Source organism: Antechinus flavipes, chromosome 4 (genome assembly GCF_016432865.1).
Source record: "Antechinus flavipes isolate AdamAnt ecotype Samford, QLD, Australia chromosome 4, AdamAnt_v2, whole genome shotgun sequence".
Lineage (NCBI taxonomy): Eukaryota > Metazoa > Chordata > Mammalia > Dasyuromorphia > Dasyuridae > Antechinus > Antechinus flavipes.
Window position 1 is genome coordinate 177,103,830 of NC_067401.1, and position 16,589 is coordinate 177,120,418.

Below are 16,589 nucleotides of genomic sequence, written 5' to 3' on the forward strand. Positions count from 1 at the left end.
TTCTCAAAATGGAGGTAGATATACAGAAGGAAATAAAATCTAAGTGAAGAAAATAGGAACCTCAATGAAATTTGTGATCTAGAAAATTTCATGAATTGGTTGAACGAGAATTCTTTTTGTGATGCCACTTTTTTGACATTTAAAAATTTAAGTTTAGTAGCTGTAATATTTTAGTCATATAAAAGCAAAATATCAACATAAAATATAATGTAAAGGATACATAGAGATATTTTTTCTCTCTCTCCATACATATATATATATATGTGTGTGTGTGTGTGTGTGTGTCTCATATATGTCTTATCTTTAGCATTATCTCTCATTCTTCTTCCATACTTTACCCTGTATTAGTCTATTCAGCATTAGAAAGTGTTTGTAAGAATATAGAAACTATAATGAAAAAAGGAATTAGAAAACCTGGGTCCCAATTCTAGCTCCATACTTGCTAGCTGTGTGATAAGGGACATTTCCTTTAAATCTCCCTGAGCCTTGATTTACTCACTTGTAATGTTCTCTTCTCTAAAATATAATCATTCTCTGGGAGCAAATTTCTCAGGGGGCTTCTGGAGGCAGCCTTCCTTTCATTTCATAGTAATAATCACCTCAAATGCAGCCAGCTGTTAAAGTCCAGATCCTTTATTTTCTCTTTCCTTCACTTGGAGCTCGGCTACCTTTCTGTAGGCCTTCTGGATCTTGGTTTCAGTGTTCTCCACAGGACAGCCTGCCACCTCTTCTCTGTCTTCCTTTGATCTGCCCAAATGAATCCTGGCTTCTCAATCTCCCAGAGTGTCCTTTGGCCCTGAGAGCTTCTTGCTTATATGCTGCACACTGAGTATACTCCAATCATTACACCTCTAGGAAACTATTATTTGTTGTAGGATTAAATCAGTGCTAAATTAGATTTAATCATTGTCTCCTCTGACTTAGCACCTTGTAAGAATTCTAACATCCACTGATAAAATAAGTAATTTTATCTATATACTACTTAACCTTGCAGGATTATTGCAACAATCAAAGGAGAATATGTATCTGAATGTAAATACTATACAAGTATGAGATATTGTCACCTTGAAAATGAATTCTTATAGTTGATTGTGGAGTATCCAAGTTCCCAAAGGAAATGTAAAAAATAAAGAAGTAAAGATTTTTGCTTGTAGTGTTCTTCTTTTCTAATATCTAATCATTCTCTCTGGGAGCAGATTTCTTGGGGGGCTTCTGGACACAGCCTTCATTTCAGTTTAGATCAATAATCATTTCAAATGCAGCCAGCTGTTAAAAGTTCAGATCCTTTATCGTCTCTTACAAAATAGCCCAGTTATCTTTCTTAGAGGCCTATCGTTCTCTTTGGTTCCAAGAGCTCCTGTTGCTAGTCTTTTGCCTCTTCCAGCTTCAGCCTCTCTTCTTCCGAATCCCCAGTTCTGCCCAGCTGTAGTCTCTGGCTTCTCAATCTCCTCAACTGACTCCTGGCTGAGGCTCCAAGAACTTCTTATATATGATCTCTTAAAGGTGTGAACTCAAAGGTTGACTCTTCCTCCAAGAGTGGGATTTGGGAGCTGTGACTTGTGAATCTCCTCCACTGAACTTGTGAATTTTATACTGAATCCTGACTTGTGAATCTCAAACACTAATGTGTGAACTAATGTGTGAACTCTTAAAGGTGTGAACTCTAGACTAGAGAACTGCTAAGCATGATGCTAAAATTAGACAACTGACTTATCATTTGTAAGAATCCTAACATTTGCTAAATGGAAGAAATGTGAAATTGGCTAAATGGGATAATTGTGAAGAATTCAGAGAAATATGAGAGAGAAATTTTTATAGAGAGAAGTAAGCAGAACTCAGAAAACATACACAATGACTACCATGTAAATGGGAAGGATGGGAATAACAATAATAAAAAACTTGAAGACTGCTTAATTATAATAACCAACGTTTTCCCCACAAACAAGCTAAGAAAATGTACCTGTGTGGGATGGGTGCTAGACCCCGTTCCCAAATTAATTAATCAGAGATATCTTCAGGTACAAGAAGAAAGCAGTTTTTTTAATCCCTGCAGGGAGAGGCCCAGATACACACCTGGGGGCCATTCCAACTCTGGCAGTATGCTCCTAAACCTAACCAGCTTCCGGCTTGTTCAAGATTTAAAAAGCAACAATCTTTTTCATTGGATAGACTAAAAGTACATAACCCTCCTTGACCAATGGTCAACCAATGTTGTCTGCTTCTGGTGGGTCATGTAACTTCACTAACTTCTTGCATCCCAGAATTCAAGGCCTGGGAATAGGGATCAAGGACTAGTCTCATAAACTTGAGAAAACTTCATCCCATCAGTCCCATTCACCTGGAATCAGGGAGACTCATCTTTCTGAGTTCAAATCTGACCTCTGATATATAAAGCTATGTGACTCTGGATAAGTCACTTACTTCTGTTTGTCTCAGTTTCCTCACCTATAAAATGAGCTAGAGAAGGAAATGGCAAACTATTTCACAATCTTTGCCAAGAAAACTACAGTGTGATCACAGTCAGACACAACTGAAAACACCTTAACAATAACACAATCATTTCTATTACATTTGAATACATTCAAGTTTATTCATCCACTCCCCAACTGATGGGAACCCCTTTAGTTTCAGTTCTTAACCAAAAAAATAAACCATTAAGAAAAAAAAGGTTTTTTGAACATACATGTCCTATTCTTTCAGAAATAATTCTAGTAATGCATTTCTGGGTCAAAGGATATTTTGGCATATTTCCAAATATATATCACAAGTCAGTGAGGGACATTTTTCTACATTTCCTTCCAGACCTACACACTCATCAGATTAATAAAGTTGACACAAACAGAAAATGACATGTGTTAGAAACTGCCTGTTTTTCCTACAGACTTCCCAACATTTGTCATTTTCCTTTTATATAAACTTTGCCTATTTGATGAGTATGAGGTGGAATGTCAAAGTAGGTTTAGTTTGCATTTCTCTATTTATTGGTGATTTGGGACATTTAAATATTATTAATGATAGTTTGAATAATATATAAACTTGAAACTATTTTTAAGAAACAAAATGGATAAACCATTAGGTAATTTGATTTTATCTTTTATGAATGCAAATCAGATTATCAACGTCAAAAATGAAAGGGAGAAATTCACAAAAATAGAAAAGAGATAAAAAGAAATTATTAGAAACTCTTTTGCCCAAATCTGTCAATAAAACTGATAAATAAAACAAATATGTACAAAATATGACATTCTGAATTTGATAGAAAAAAAAGAGAATTTAAACAACCCACTCTCAGAAAAAATAAACTAAACAAGCCATCAAAAAAAATCCTAAAAGAAGAAAAATCCAGGATCACATGGCTTTAAAAGTAAATTCTATCAAATATTTAAAGAAAAATGAATTCCTGTCTTATGCAAACTGTTTGTAAAGGCAGGAAAAAGTGCTTTTACTAAATTTCTTCTCTGATACAAATATGAACTTGACACCTAAACAAGAGAGTCTAAACGAAGAAAGAAAACTACCCCTAATGATATTAGTGGAAATTTTTGAACTAAAATATTAGCAAAGAAGCTGAGCAACATATCAAAAAAATGTATATATGACCAAGTTGGATTTACATCAAGAAACTATCAAGGTAATTAATCATGTTAATAACTAGAACAACAAAGACCATATAATCATGTCATTAGATATAAAAAAAGTTTTGATAAAATAAATGAATATTTATATTTTAAAAAAAATTTAAAAGTCCTGGTGCAATTTTACTATACTTAAACCAAGAACCAACGTTATATATAAAGGAGATAAACTAGAATCCTTCCTAGACTGAGGTAAAGTAAAGATATCAATTGTCACCACTCTCATTTGACATACTGCTAATAATTCCAGGTTTAGTAATAAAATAAGGAAAATAAATTGGGAGAATAAAGAGAGGCAAATAGGAAATAATCACTTTTGGAAATGATTTGTGGAGTATGTAAAGCAAATCCAAATAAAAACTCGCATATAAATTACACAAGTATTGCTATAGGCCACATTTTGACTTAGTTTTAAAATGTGGTCTTATTTATATTTTATTGTATTTTTATTGTTTTGTCAAATATTTTCCAAATATATTTTAATCTTATTGAGAGGCACTTGGGAATTTATAAAAAGCATGTGACCAGCATCCTGCATGTCTGACACCTCTCTGATTTATAGAATCCTAAAATTTATTGAATTCAGCAAAATTGTAGGACATAAAATGCACACAAACACTAGCATTTCTATATATTTTCAACAAAACCCAGGAGAAAGAGGAAAAATATCTTCAAAATTCAGAATTTACACATGCAAAAATTTTTTAAAAAACAAATATAAAATGCTCTTTTTACAGAAATAAAGACAGACCTAAATATTGAGATACTGATTTTTAGACTTAGATTTAGGCCAAACCAATACGATAAAAGTGAAAGTGTTAGCTGAATTAATTTACTTTTTCAAATACATACCAATCAAAATATAAAAGAATAAATTTATAGAGCTTAAAAATAATAAAATCAACCCACAGGAATAAAAATGTCAAGAATCTAATGGGAATCATGAAAAAATGTTAAACAATTATTTCAAAAAATACAATAAAGCTATAATCATAAAACATTATTTGATATCACCTAAAAAAATTGAGAGGTTGATCTATGGAACAGATTAATTATACAACAAACAGAGATAAATTGACCTTGCATCTTTTCCTTTAATAAATCCAAAGATCTCAGTTAGTGGGGAAAAACTCACTCTTTGACAAAAACTATTGAGAAAATTTGAAAGCACTCTATTAGACCTTACACCAAATATCAAATATTAGATCTTGCACTATCTATCAAATAAGAGTTCCTAATAGCTACATGGATTGTACATAAAAGGTCAAATTATAAATTAAGTGGAAGAATTTACTTTTAAAATCTATGTATAAGTGCAGAGTTCATGAAAAACTATTGATCTCTGTGACCAACTTTAAGTGCCATCTTTTACTGGGAGGCTTCCCCAATCTTTTAATTCTATGTCTTTCTTCTGGAAATAATCTTTTTATACATAATATTATATATAGATTGCTTTGTATTTATTTATTTGAATGTGATTTCCTCCTTGAATTGTAAACTCTATAAGGGCAGGGACTATCTTTTGTTTTTTAATAGCACTTAGTAAAATGTCTGACCCGTAGTAAACAATAAATGTTTGGTTGTTTGATAAAAACATTGATTTGTTTTTATTGATGTTTGATTAAAAAACAAGATGAAATGGATAATTTTTATTACATAAAATTGAAAAGTATTTTCACAAAGAAAACCACTGGAACAAATAACTAGAAAAAATAGACAGCAAGTTTGTTTGAAAAAGATGTAATTTCCAAGACATATAAGGAACTGATTTTAAATAAGTGAAATAAGGGTCATCTGAAGATAATATATTATAAAATAGCTATTTTTGATAGGTAACCATGTAAACATCTCCAAATCAACAGATGCTTTTGCCTTTGATGAGGACAGCAGCAATGATGAACTCTATCCAGAACAGACACGAAGTAAAGATTCACAGGGATCTAATAGTTTCCTACCTGACACAAAAGTCACAGAGGCCTCTTCAACCATCCCAACAGAAACAACTCAGGTAAATGAACACAATTTAGGTCTCCAAACCTGTGTTACTATCTTTATCATAAGGAAAAATACTCCAGAATTTCTTTTGGCTGAAAATAAATATCTATCAAAAATTCATTTTAGGTGTCTTTGACATTTCTTTTGATGTGACTTAAAATAATTAATTTTCCTCATGCATTTTGCAGACCAATTTGATGGTAACAAAAGATCCCATGAATGTTTGATTCCACACTACTGAATGCTCAAAAAATAGTTCTATCACATTTATAAAGTTATTGTGTAATTTAAAAGTTAACAACTTCCAAATTAACTTTCCTATTCTACCCTTAGTTAATAGTAATATTATCCCTATTGTGCAGATAAAGAAAACAAATAACAAAGAAAGTTTAAGTGATTTTTCCATAAGTAGCAGTCTAGATTCAAACTCAGGATCACTCTATTACTCTACCTCTTACCCCCTCAGAAAAAAAAGTAATGCTCTTTTTGTCTTACTTCCATAAAGGAAAAGGGAAAAGTCAAAAAAAAAAAAAAAAAAAAAAAAGTAAGGTGAAGCCTTACCAAGTTACCTGAAAGGGTAGCATGTGGAAAGATATTCTATAATATGGAGTAAGATAGAATACCCTTTGCATATTTCAAACTAAAGGTCTCCTTGGCTTCATCTCCCATGTCCAGAACTTCACTCCCTGAAGTGGGACAAATAAAACAAAGCCAAAACTCCCCAGGTCCATTTCTTGGGATCATAAAGCCTGAGGGGAAGGGAAAGAAATCTTCAGTTCCTCTCTCCCAACTTAATGCATTGCATCCCTACTATGATTGAATAATGTCTTTCAAACCCATCTCAGAAGCAAGTTGTCTGCAATTTTTATGACGGTCCCTTCATCTCTGGGGATCAAGGCCCATCACATAACTATGAAGTATCATTGTGTAATGACAAAAGAATTCAATTCTGAATAAGAAAAAAAGAGTTCAAATTTTAATTCTAATATTGCTTTTGGAACAAAGATTAAGTCACTTCACCTCTTAGGATCTCAGTTATTTTTTGCTTTATAGATTTAAAACACCTCAAGTTCTAAGTCATTGAGGGATTAAAGGCTGATGAATATGGAAGAAGAAAAAAGAGGAAGAGAAGGAAAAAGTAAAGAAAGAGGAGGGGGAGAGGAAAGGAAGAAGGAGGAGGGAAGAAAAAGAAGAATATTGCATTTTCCTAAAAGAGCAGACACTTACTTAGCTGAAGGATTAACTAAGTCTAAAGCTAGAAGTGTTGGATACTATAGTTGTCCTTGATAAATTAAATCTAACAGAACAAAGGAACCACCTGGAAATAGAAAATCAGAGAATTTGTTCAGCATCTTGACTAGTTTGGTTGAGATGACATACCCATTGAGATAATAGTCAAAAACATTGTGAATCAACTCATCTCAGTAGCATCTGTTCAATACTCAACACAGAAATCTCATTCATTAAAGAATTTTTTAAACAATTACTGAAGAAGAAAGGACATGGGAGTTTACACTTCTAGTATTATTCAACTTCTCAACAAGCATTTATTTCTTATTATATGCCAGGCACTGTGTCATCCCCAATTCACTGGGGATAGAGAGTCCTAAAGAGTTCATTCTAATGTAAGAAACATAGTAAAAACAATATTTATAAGCAAGATGTATTGGGAATTATCCTGAATACATGGCTTTTCCTCACTCTTATTCTTCCCTAACAGGTTTCCGTGTGTCCACTCATTTTTTTTCTTTGTCAGATTTCTGTTTAAGTGTATGACTATTTTTCACTACAGATACTAAATATATTTCTATAAGAATATGATACAGATTTGTATGTAGACTATGATGTATTTGTCCTTTCTATATTTGCTTTATATCTTTTTATGTAAGTATTGGTTCTTTAGAATAAGAAGGTTAACTTCTAGGAAGTGATTTAGGAAGTATGTGGAATCATGCAAAAACATTTAAACAAATATGAACAGTTCATTTTTACTACTCAACTCTAAGCTACAAACCAGCCATTCCAATTACATAGTCAGTCCCACATGCACTAAAACATATAAATAAACATGTATCTTCTTTCTTCTCATTGTTTTCCCCTTCTCCTATTCTCAAGATCCAGAGTCTCCAATTCCCTTTATATCCATTTGAATCCAACAGCTTTCAGGCAGGTTTACACTCATACTGCTTAATGCAAACTCCTTAGGGGAAATATATGAAAACCTAGGATTAGGTTAGATTAGAATTGGAAGTAGGAGCTCATTATATTTCTTCTTACTCACTAATAAAATTAAATTTTTTTCAGGATCTTATCTCTGGCTCAGAAAATGATAGAAATGAACCAGTATCACACTCCATCAACCAATCAGATAACATGAAGCAGGTGAATGGCCCATTGAACTCACCCATCCCTGTGCCTGCCGTGGTAAAGGTACAGAAATACACATAACAGCTAAATCCAGTCTTACTGCCTATCTGTTGGGTCAGACTCAGCCCACAGGGTAAAGTAATAAAGTTCTGAAGTCTAATTATCTGAACCATGTCTGAGTTCATGAAGGATATTACAGATAGGAATATTATATTCCTATTTGAGTTTCACTAGATGTATTCCAAGATACCCCCAAGAGTCTATAATTCTAAGAAAAAATTTCTCCATCAAGATGATTTCTCAAAACAAAGAATCCTTTCTGATAATTTCCCTTAGTCCTGAGAGGGCATGTATTCCCAAGGAAACAGTTCAGAAAAGTACAGGGATCATATTAGCTATAAAATCCAAGGGGGAAAAACTGTATTATTGGGTATTGAGGTTAGTAAAACCATGGAATAGAAGAGTAATAATGCTGACTGTATCCAGTAAAAAGATTTTCATGGCTAGTTCCTAAAAATTCCTAAATTCATGTGAATTTAATCAATTTCCTAAGTGTTAATGAATAAAACAGAAAATACAAGAAGAAAAAATTATTGTTAACTAGGGTGATCAAAGAAGACTTCAATAAAAGTCAGTCTTCCTCTATTCAAAAAGGCTGTGTAATAAATGAAGAGAGCGGAAAGGGAGATAATTGCTGCTCTTCCACTTTGATGCTATTTGTAGAAACCATTAAAAAAAAAAAAAGCAAACACACAAAAAAAGGAGGTACAGAACCTCTGGGTTGTATTTAAGGCTGATCTCTCTTACTGTAGTTACTGAGTTCTGTGGATCTGCACCTAGGAAGGGAGAGTCAGATGGCTGAGCGATGAGGCTCTGAAGATATGGTATTTCTAGCTGGATTTCACTAGGAAAACTAAGCGTGTTTTTAGTGATTGTCACTATCCTGACATAAACTTAATTTGACAATTCAGTTACAAATAATTAAATAACTTTTTTTAAAAATATGAACTTAATCATTAACAAAACCAAAATAAATATGAATCTTAACTCATGTATTCTTAGCCTTTGAAAAGACAGAACCAAATTAATAACAAACAACAACAACAAAAAGCAAAGAATGTTTTGTTTTTTTCTGAGGCCCTATTCAAGCCCACTGAATTCCATTAATCCTGAATGTATTTTCATCTTTCGCTTGTCTCCTCTTCTCTTCTCTCTTTTCCTGCTTTCTCTTTCCATCATTTTCCTTTCATTTTTCCATTTCCTTTCATAAATATGCATATAGTTTTGATAGTGCTGATTTTGCTTGCTCTGCATTTTCACTTTTCTTTAGGTGGTCCATATTTATCATTTTGTGACACTGCAATATTCCAATATGTTAAAATTCTCTCTCAGGCTCTGGCAATCTCTTAAGATTTTAAGTTATAAAAATGTCATTATCTTCATAGGTGAAGAAAATTACTATACTGTTAAAATCACAAGTTTTCAACATAATATAATATGCAAGAATATGTTCAGTACTAATTGACCTGTAGTTTAATTGCTAGATGCTTCACGATCTGTTGGCTTGCTGCACCTGTTTCCTCATCTGTAAAACAAAGAGATTGTACTAGGTGGCCTTCAAATTCTCTTCCAGACCCAGCTCTGTAATCCTATAATCCATGTTACATACTTAGGTCCTTTCTAATTTATCTGCTTGCAACTGCAGCTAGGTGGCACTATAGAATATATAGAACACTAGACCTGAAGTCAGGAAAACTCATCTTTCTGAGTTCAAATAGGACCTCACATACTTACTAGCTGTGTAGCCCTGAATAAATTACTTAACCCTATTTGCCTCAATTTCCTCATCTGTAAAATGAGCTGGAGAAGGAAATGACAAACCAAAAATTATATCTTTGCCAAGAAAGCCTCAAATAGAGTCATAAAGAATAGGACTGAAACAATTGAACAACAGCAAAGTGACTATGAATATTTTTTGTAAAGATAAAGGCACTGATCTTCTTACTCCCATGTTCCTCTACTTCTAATATGATGTTACATTTCTTTTCTAAATCTTGAATTAATTTGAATCTTACTTTGGTATATGATGTGAGATTAACATCTCTATACAAAATAAAATCTCGATACAAAAATTCTGCTGGACTACTTTCCAGTTTTCCCAGCAGTTGATAAATAATGCACCTAAACATGAAGAATTCAACTCTTTGCATTTATCAATCATAATTATCCTATGTTTGTTTTCGTTTATATGTTGTAAGCCTAATGTATTTCATTGGATGACTTTTCTATTTTTAAACCAGTGCCAAAAGTTCTAGTGATTACCATTTTATTATTGTTTTAATTAATTTTAGTTGACTCTTTGAGAATCTAGATAAACTTTCAAGTTGTTTGAGAAAAAATGATAACTTCTACTCCTCTTTTCTTATGTTTATTTCATTGATTTCTTTTTCATGATTTATTGTTAAAGCTAGCATTTCTGGAAAGGAAGGGAGGGAGGAAGAAGGGAAAAGAGGAAGGGAGGGAGAAAGAAAAATTGACATCAGCAAAGCAAATGCCTATAATGGCCTTCTTTTTCTCTCTAATGTTGTCATTGTATAAATTGCTCTCATTCTTCTCACCTCATTCTACATCATACATACATAGGGGGTTTTTCCAATTTCCTCTGCAACTGTGTATTTCATCATTTCTTATGGCACAATAATATTCCATCCAATTCATATTTGTTTAGCCTTCTTCAAAAGGACACCTTAGATTATAATTTTTATTATTATAAAAATATCTGATATGTATGCATATCAATACATATATCCATAAATATATATTTGTTCATGTTTATTTTTTCCTCTTTCTTTGATTTCTTTGGGGAATACATATGTGTATGTGTATATAAAATATCTATATCTATAAAAATATATGTATATATTCATTAATTAAATAATAATGGTATGGCTAGGCCAAAAAGTACATAAATTTTAGAAATTTGGGGGCATAGTTCCAAAATTTACAGCTCTATCAAAAGTTTATCAGTGTTCCTGTTTTCTGCAGTCCTTCCAATATTTGGTTATTTTATTTTGTAATCTTTGGCAGCCAGATGGTTATGAAATAAATCTCAAAGTTTATTTAATTTTTTGTTGCTCTTGAGTCATATCAATTGTGTCTGATTTTTTGTGACTCTATTTGGGGTTTTCTTGGCAAAGTCTTTGGAATACTTTGCCATTTCCTTTTCTAGCTCATTTTATAGATGAAGAACTGATGCAAAAAGGATTAAGTGACTTGTCCAGGGTCATTAAGCTACTAAATGTCTGAAGCCAGATTTGAACTCAGATTCTTAGGGGCAGTACTCTATTTTATATAGTTTTTGTATTGTTGTTGCTGTGAGGCAATTGGGATTAAGTGATTTGTCCACGATTTCATAGTTAGTAAGTTTTAAGTGTCTGAGGCTGTATTTGAACACAGTTCCTCCTGACTCCAGAGCCAGTACTCTATCCACTGCACCATCTAGTTGATCATTATACAGTTCTTTTCTTCCTCTGAAAAATGACTTTTTATATCCTTTAATTACTTACCTATTTTAGAATAGCTCTTAGGAGTAACTTGAATCTAATTCTTATAATATCCTAAATATGAGACCTTTGGCAGAGAAATTTGTATTTTTTCCACTTACCTACTTACTTATTAATGTTAACTACATTAGATTTGTTTTTGCAAAACATTTGCTTTTATATAATACAAATTATCCATTCTATCTTATATTATCCTATTACATATTAGTTGCAAATTTTCCCCTTTCTCAATAGATCTGAAAGGTTATTTCTTCTTTGTTCCTCCAGTTTGCTTATTTTTATTTATTTTTTGAGACTGGATCTCCCTTTCTCAACCAGGCTAAAAGTATAGGTCTAATCACTTCTGATTAACCCAGGAATTTTGACCAGCTCCATTTCTAATCTGGACTAATTCACTCCTTAGACAAGCTGGTTGATCACTAGCTCATAATTTGGGTTCCAGACTTAGTGTGGACACCCTAACTGACTTATATCATTGCAGTTTAGAATTTCCAAGTCAAAGAATCCATCATCCCCAGCTTTTCCCAGTACTAGGGAATTAAAAGAATACTCTAATTTTCCTCCTCTATAGTCTTTTATATACAGGTCATGTATCCATTTGGATTTTCTCTTGATGTAGAGTGTGAGTTGTTGGTACAAATCTAATTTCTTCCACACAGCTGTGCAGTTTTTGTTGAAAAGTTAGTTTTCTCAGTAACTGTAGTAAACACTATATAATTGTTTTTATTTACTTCTGTATGTTGTGTACCTAATCTGTTCCAGTAATTGACCTCTTTTTTTTAAAACCATAATCAAATTGTCTCAATTATACATTTATACATTATACATTATGAGATATGTTACTGGAAGACTCCTGTTCTTCCCCTTTTTTTCATTATTACCTTTCAGATTCTTAAGCTTTTGTTCCTCCTCATGAATTTTGTTATTTTTTCTAACTCTATAAAATATTCCTTCTGTAGTTTAATTAGCACAAGACTGAATAAGTAAATTAACCTAGGTGGTGGTATTTATATTTTTATTTTATTGACTGATCCTACCTATGAGCAAATTAATTAATGTTTCTCCAATTATTTGCCTATCTCTGCAGAGTTTTTTTGCTTGGATTTACATAGTTACTGAATACATCTAGCTAGCTAAACACCCAAATATTTTATATTTTCTGTATTTTGAATAGAATTTCTCTTCCTATTGGCTTATGTTTATAACATGCTAGATTACTAATGATGTGTGTAATTTTTATTTCTTAGCATTGCTGGATTTGTTGTTTCTATTATTTTTTGACTGGCTTTTTAGAGTTTTCTCAAATAAATCATATCATTGGCAAATATGCTCATTTTATTTCCTCTCTAGGCTTATTTCCTCAATAGCTCTTCCTTTGTCTTGGGGTTACAATTAGCATTTTTAGCACTCTGTTAACTAGTTTTATGATTATGGATATCTTTGCTACTAGAGATAGAAAAGTGGTTCAGAGAATAGATCAGTAGTCCAGGAGTCAAGAAATTCAATACCATTTTGAGACTAACTATTACTTAATTTCGTCTACTTTAGTTTCCTCAACTATAAAATGACAATAATAATACTAGCACCTTACTTTCCAGGATGTTCTAAAGACCAAATAAGCTATGTGTAAACTTCTTAGCACAGTGTCTGGCATATAGTCGGTAATAATAAATCCTGGTTCTACCTTTTCTTGGAAGGCCCTCTAACATTTCTCCATCACTATTTTTTTCCTTAGATATACGCAGATGCTATTTGCTTATATTATGCAGCTAGATGTATAGAATACTGAGCCTAAAATCAGGAAAACTCATCTTCCAAGTTTAAATCTGATTTCAGACACTGATTAGCTGTATCCTTATTTGCCATAGTTCCCTCATTTGTAAAATGAGCTGGAGAAGGAAATGGCAACTACTCCAGTATCTTTGCCAAGAAAATCCCAAATGGAATCATAAAGAATTTGACATAACTGTAACAACCAAAACAATATTTGCTATATTAAACATAATTTTATTCCTATGTTTTCTAGAGTATTTTAAAACATTAAAAAATATATTTTCTAGAGTACATTATGAAATGGATAGTTTTGATTATATTAATTTTTAAAAGCTTTTGTATAAAGAAAAACAATGCAGACAAGATTAGAAAGGAACCAGAAAATTTGGGGAGGTAAGAATTTTACAACCCCAGGTTCTGATAAAGGCCTCATTTCTAAAATATTTAGAGAATTGACTCAATTTTATAAGAATACAAGTCATTCTTCAATTGGTAAATGGTCAAAAGATATGAACAGAAAACTTTCAGATGAAGAAATTAAAACCATTTCTGATCAGATGAAAAAAAAATGCTCTAAATCACTATTGATCAGAGAAATGCAAATTAAGATAACTCTGAGGTACCACTATAAACCTCTCAGAATGGCTAAGATGATAGGAAAAGATAATGATAAAGGTTAGAGGGCATATGGGAAAATTGGGACACTAATACATTGGATTTTTTTGTTATTTTATTTTATTTTTTCATAATTATAACTTTTTATTGACAGAACCCATGTCAGGGTAATTTTTTACAACATTATCCCTTGCACTCACTTCTGTTCCGATTTTTCCCCTCCCTCACTCTCCCCCAGATGGCAAGCAGTATTTAACAATACATGTTAAATAAGTCACAGTATATCCTAGATACAATATATGTGTGCAGAACCGAACAGTTCTCTTGTTGCACAGGAAGAATTAGATTCTAAAGGTAAAAATAAACCGGGAAGAAAAACCAAAATGCAAACAGTTTACATTCATTTCCCAGTGTTCTTTCTTTGGATGTAGCTGCTTCTGTCCATCACTGATCAATTGAAATTGAGTGAGATCTCTTTGTCGAAAAAATCCACTTTCATCAGAATACATTCTCTTTTTTTTAAATAACTTTTTATTGATAGAACTCATACCAGTTTCATAATTATAACTTTTTATTGACAGAACCCATGTCAGGGTAATTTTTTACAACATTATCCCTTGCATTCACTTCTGTTCCGATTTTTCCCCTCCCTCTCTCCCTCCACCCCTTCCCCCAGATGGCAAGCAATCCTTAACATGTTGAATAGGTTACAGTATATTCTGGATACAATATATGTGTGCAGAACCGAACAGTTTTCTTGTTGCACAGGGAGAATTGAATTCAGAAGGTATAAATAATCCGGGAAGAAAAACAAAAATGCAAGCAGTTTATATTCATCTCCCAGTGTTCTTTTTTTGGGTGTAGCTGCTTCATCAAAATACATTCTCATACAGTATCGCTGTTAAAGTGTATAATGATCTGCTGGTTCTGTTCATTTCACTTAGCATCACAGTAATACATTGTTGATGGAGTTGTGAATTGATCCAACCATTCTGGAGAGTAATTTGGAACTATATCCAAAAGGCTATCAAACCATTCCTCAACTGATGAACATCTTCTCAGTTTTCAATATTTTGCTACCACAAAAAGAAATTTAGGTGATAATTTTGTTGTACATTTAAAAGGAATAACAAGTTGTATGTAGTAAATATATAGTTTTATATTCAACCACCTTTCTATTGTACTATATTATGGAAATGCTTGTTCTATTCCATAAATTAAAAGCATATTTTTTACTGTTGTAATAATAGCTTTTTATTTTCAAAATATATGCAAAGATAGTTTTCAACATTCACCTTTGCAAAACCTTGTGTTTCAAATTTTTTCTCCCTCCCTTCCTACCTCCAACCCCCTCTCCTACACAGCAAGTAATCCAATATGTGTTAAACATGCAATTCTTCTATACATATTTCCACATTTATCATAGCACACAAGAAAAATTAGATCAAAAAAGAGAAAAAAATGAGAAAAAAGCAAGCAAACAACAACAAAAATGTGAAAATACTATGCTGTGATCCAACCTTAGAACTGTGAAAAGTTTAGAACACTGAAAGTTCAGGTCACTTATCTGGAGACATGCAGCCAATGTATGTCAGAGGCAAAACACAATTCATTTCTTTCTGGCTCTAAGGTCAGATCTCTATCTACCATATTATGCCTGGTTCTCTTACTCAAGGACCATGGAGCAAATTATTCTTTTCTACCAATACCCTCCCAAATATATATTTGTTCCTGAATTCAGTGGAACACTAATTCTCATTCCCAACCCAGTCTATGTATTTCTCATCCAGGAGCAGAGTAGGAAAGAGACAAGACAAAATTGGGAGCAAAAAAACTACCTTTTTCTTCTGGTTATTCCCGTAGTAGATTGACTGTCAATGGAATTCCTCTCCTGGATACATCCTAGATTTCCTTTACAATGCCTCACAAAGCTCTTTTTCCTGAAAATTCATTTTTTCTGACCTGGAAATTCACACATTGGAAATACCCTCTACCACCTGCGACTTCATGTTATAATTGAATGGCTTCTCACAGAATCTCCATTTAAGTAATGTGCCTACTTCAGACATTTCTTATCACTCTGTAGACTGTACTTTGGACTTTCTCAACTATCTCCCTCGTCAGTCAGTACTAGTAGTGTGGTGGATAAAGCATAGGGCCTGAAATTAGAAAGTTTATTTTTGTTGTTTATTGATTTTTCAGTTGTCTCTGACTATTCAAAATCCCTTTTGGGGGTCTTGCTGGCAAGGATATTGACATGCTTTGCCATTGCCTTCTCCAGCACATTTTATATATGTGGAAATTCATAGAAACAGGACTAAGTGATTTACCAGAGTAACACAACTATTAAGTGTCTAGGACCAGATTTGGACTAGCTACAAGCCCATTGTCAAATATAGCCTTTGATACTTACTAGTTGTATGATTCTGGACAAGTCACTGCAGTGACTTGCTTCAGTTTCCTCATATATGAAATGATGATAGTATCACCTACCATCCAGAGTTGTTGTGAGGATCAAATGAGATAGAAATTGTCAATCACTTAGCATGGTTCCTAGCACATAATGTATTATATAACTGTTAACTATCATGATTATTTATTAGTAAATGCCTTTGTTTCTTCTATCTTCCCTCTTTTTCCT

At 32.6% G+C, this 16,589-nt stretch overlaps 1 protein-coding gene across 1 annotated transcript in view; it reads left to right on the forward strand.

Annotated features, from left to right (window-relative positions):
- MYOCD (myocardin) overlaps positions 1-16,589 on the forward strand; it is a 67,481-nt gene that overhangs the window by 31,920 nt on the left and 18,972 nt on the right. The window contains exons 4-5 of the mRNA XM_051996651.1: positions 5,498-5,643; positions 7,935-8,060. Coding sequence (XP_051852611.1) covers positions 5,498-5,643; positions 7,935-8,060 — 272 coding nt within the window. The remainder of the gene's footprint in view (positions 1-5,497; positions 5,644-7,934; positions 8,061-16,589) is intronic.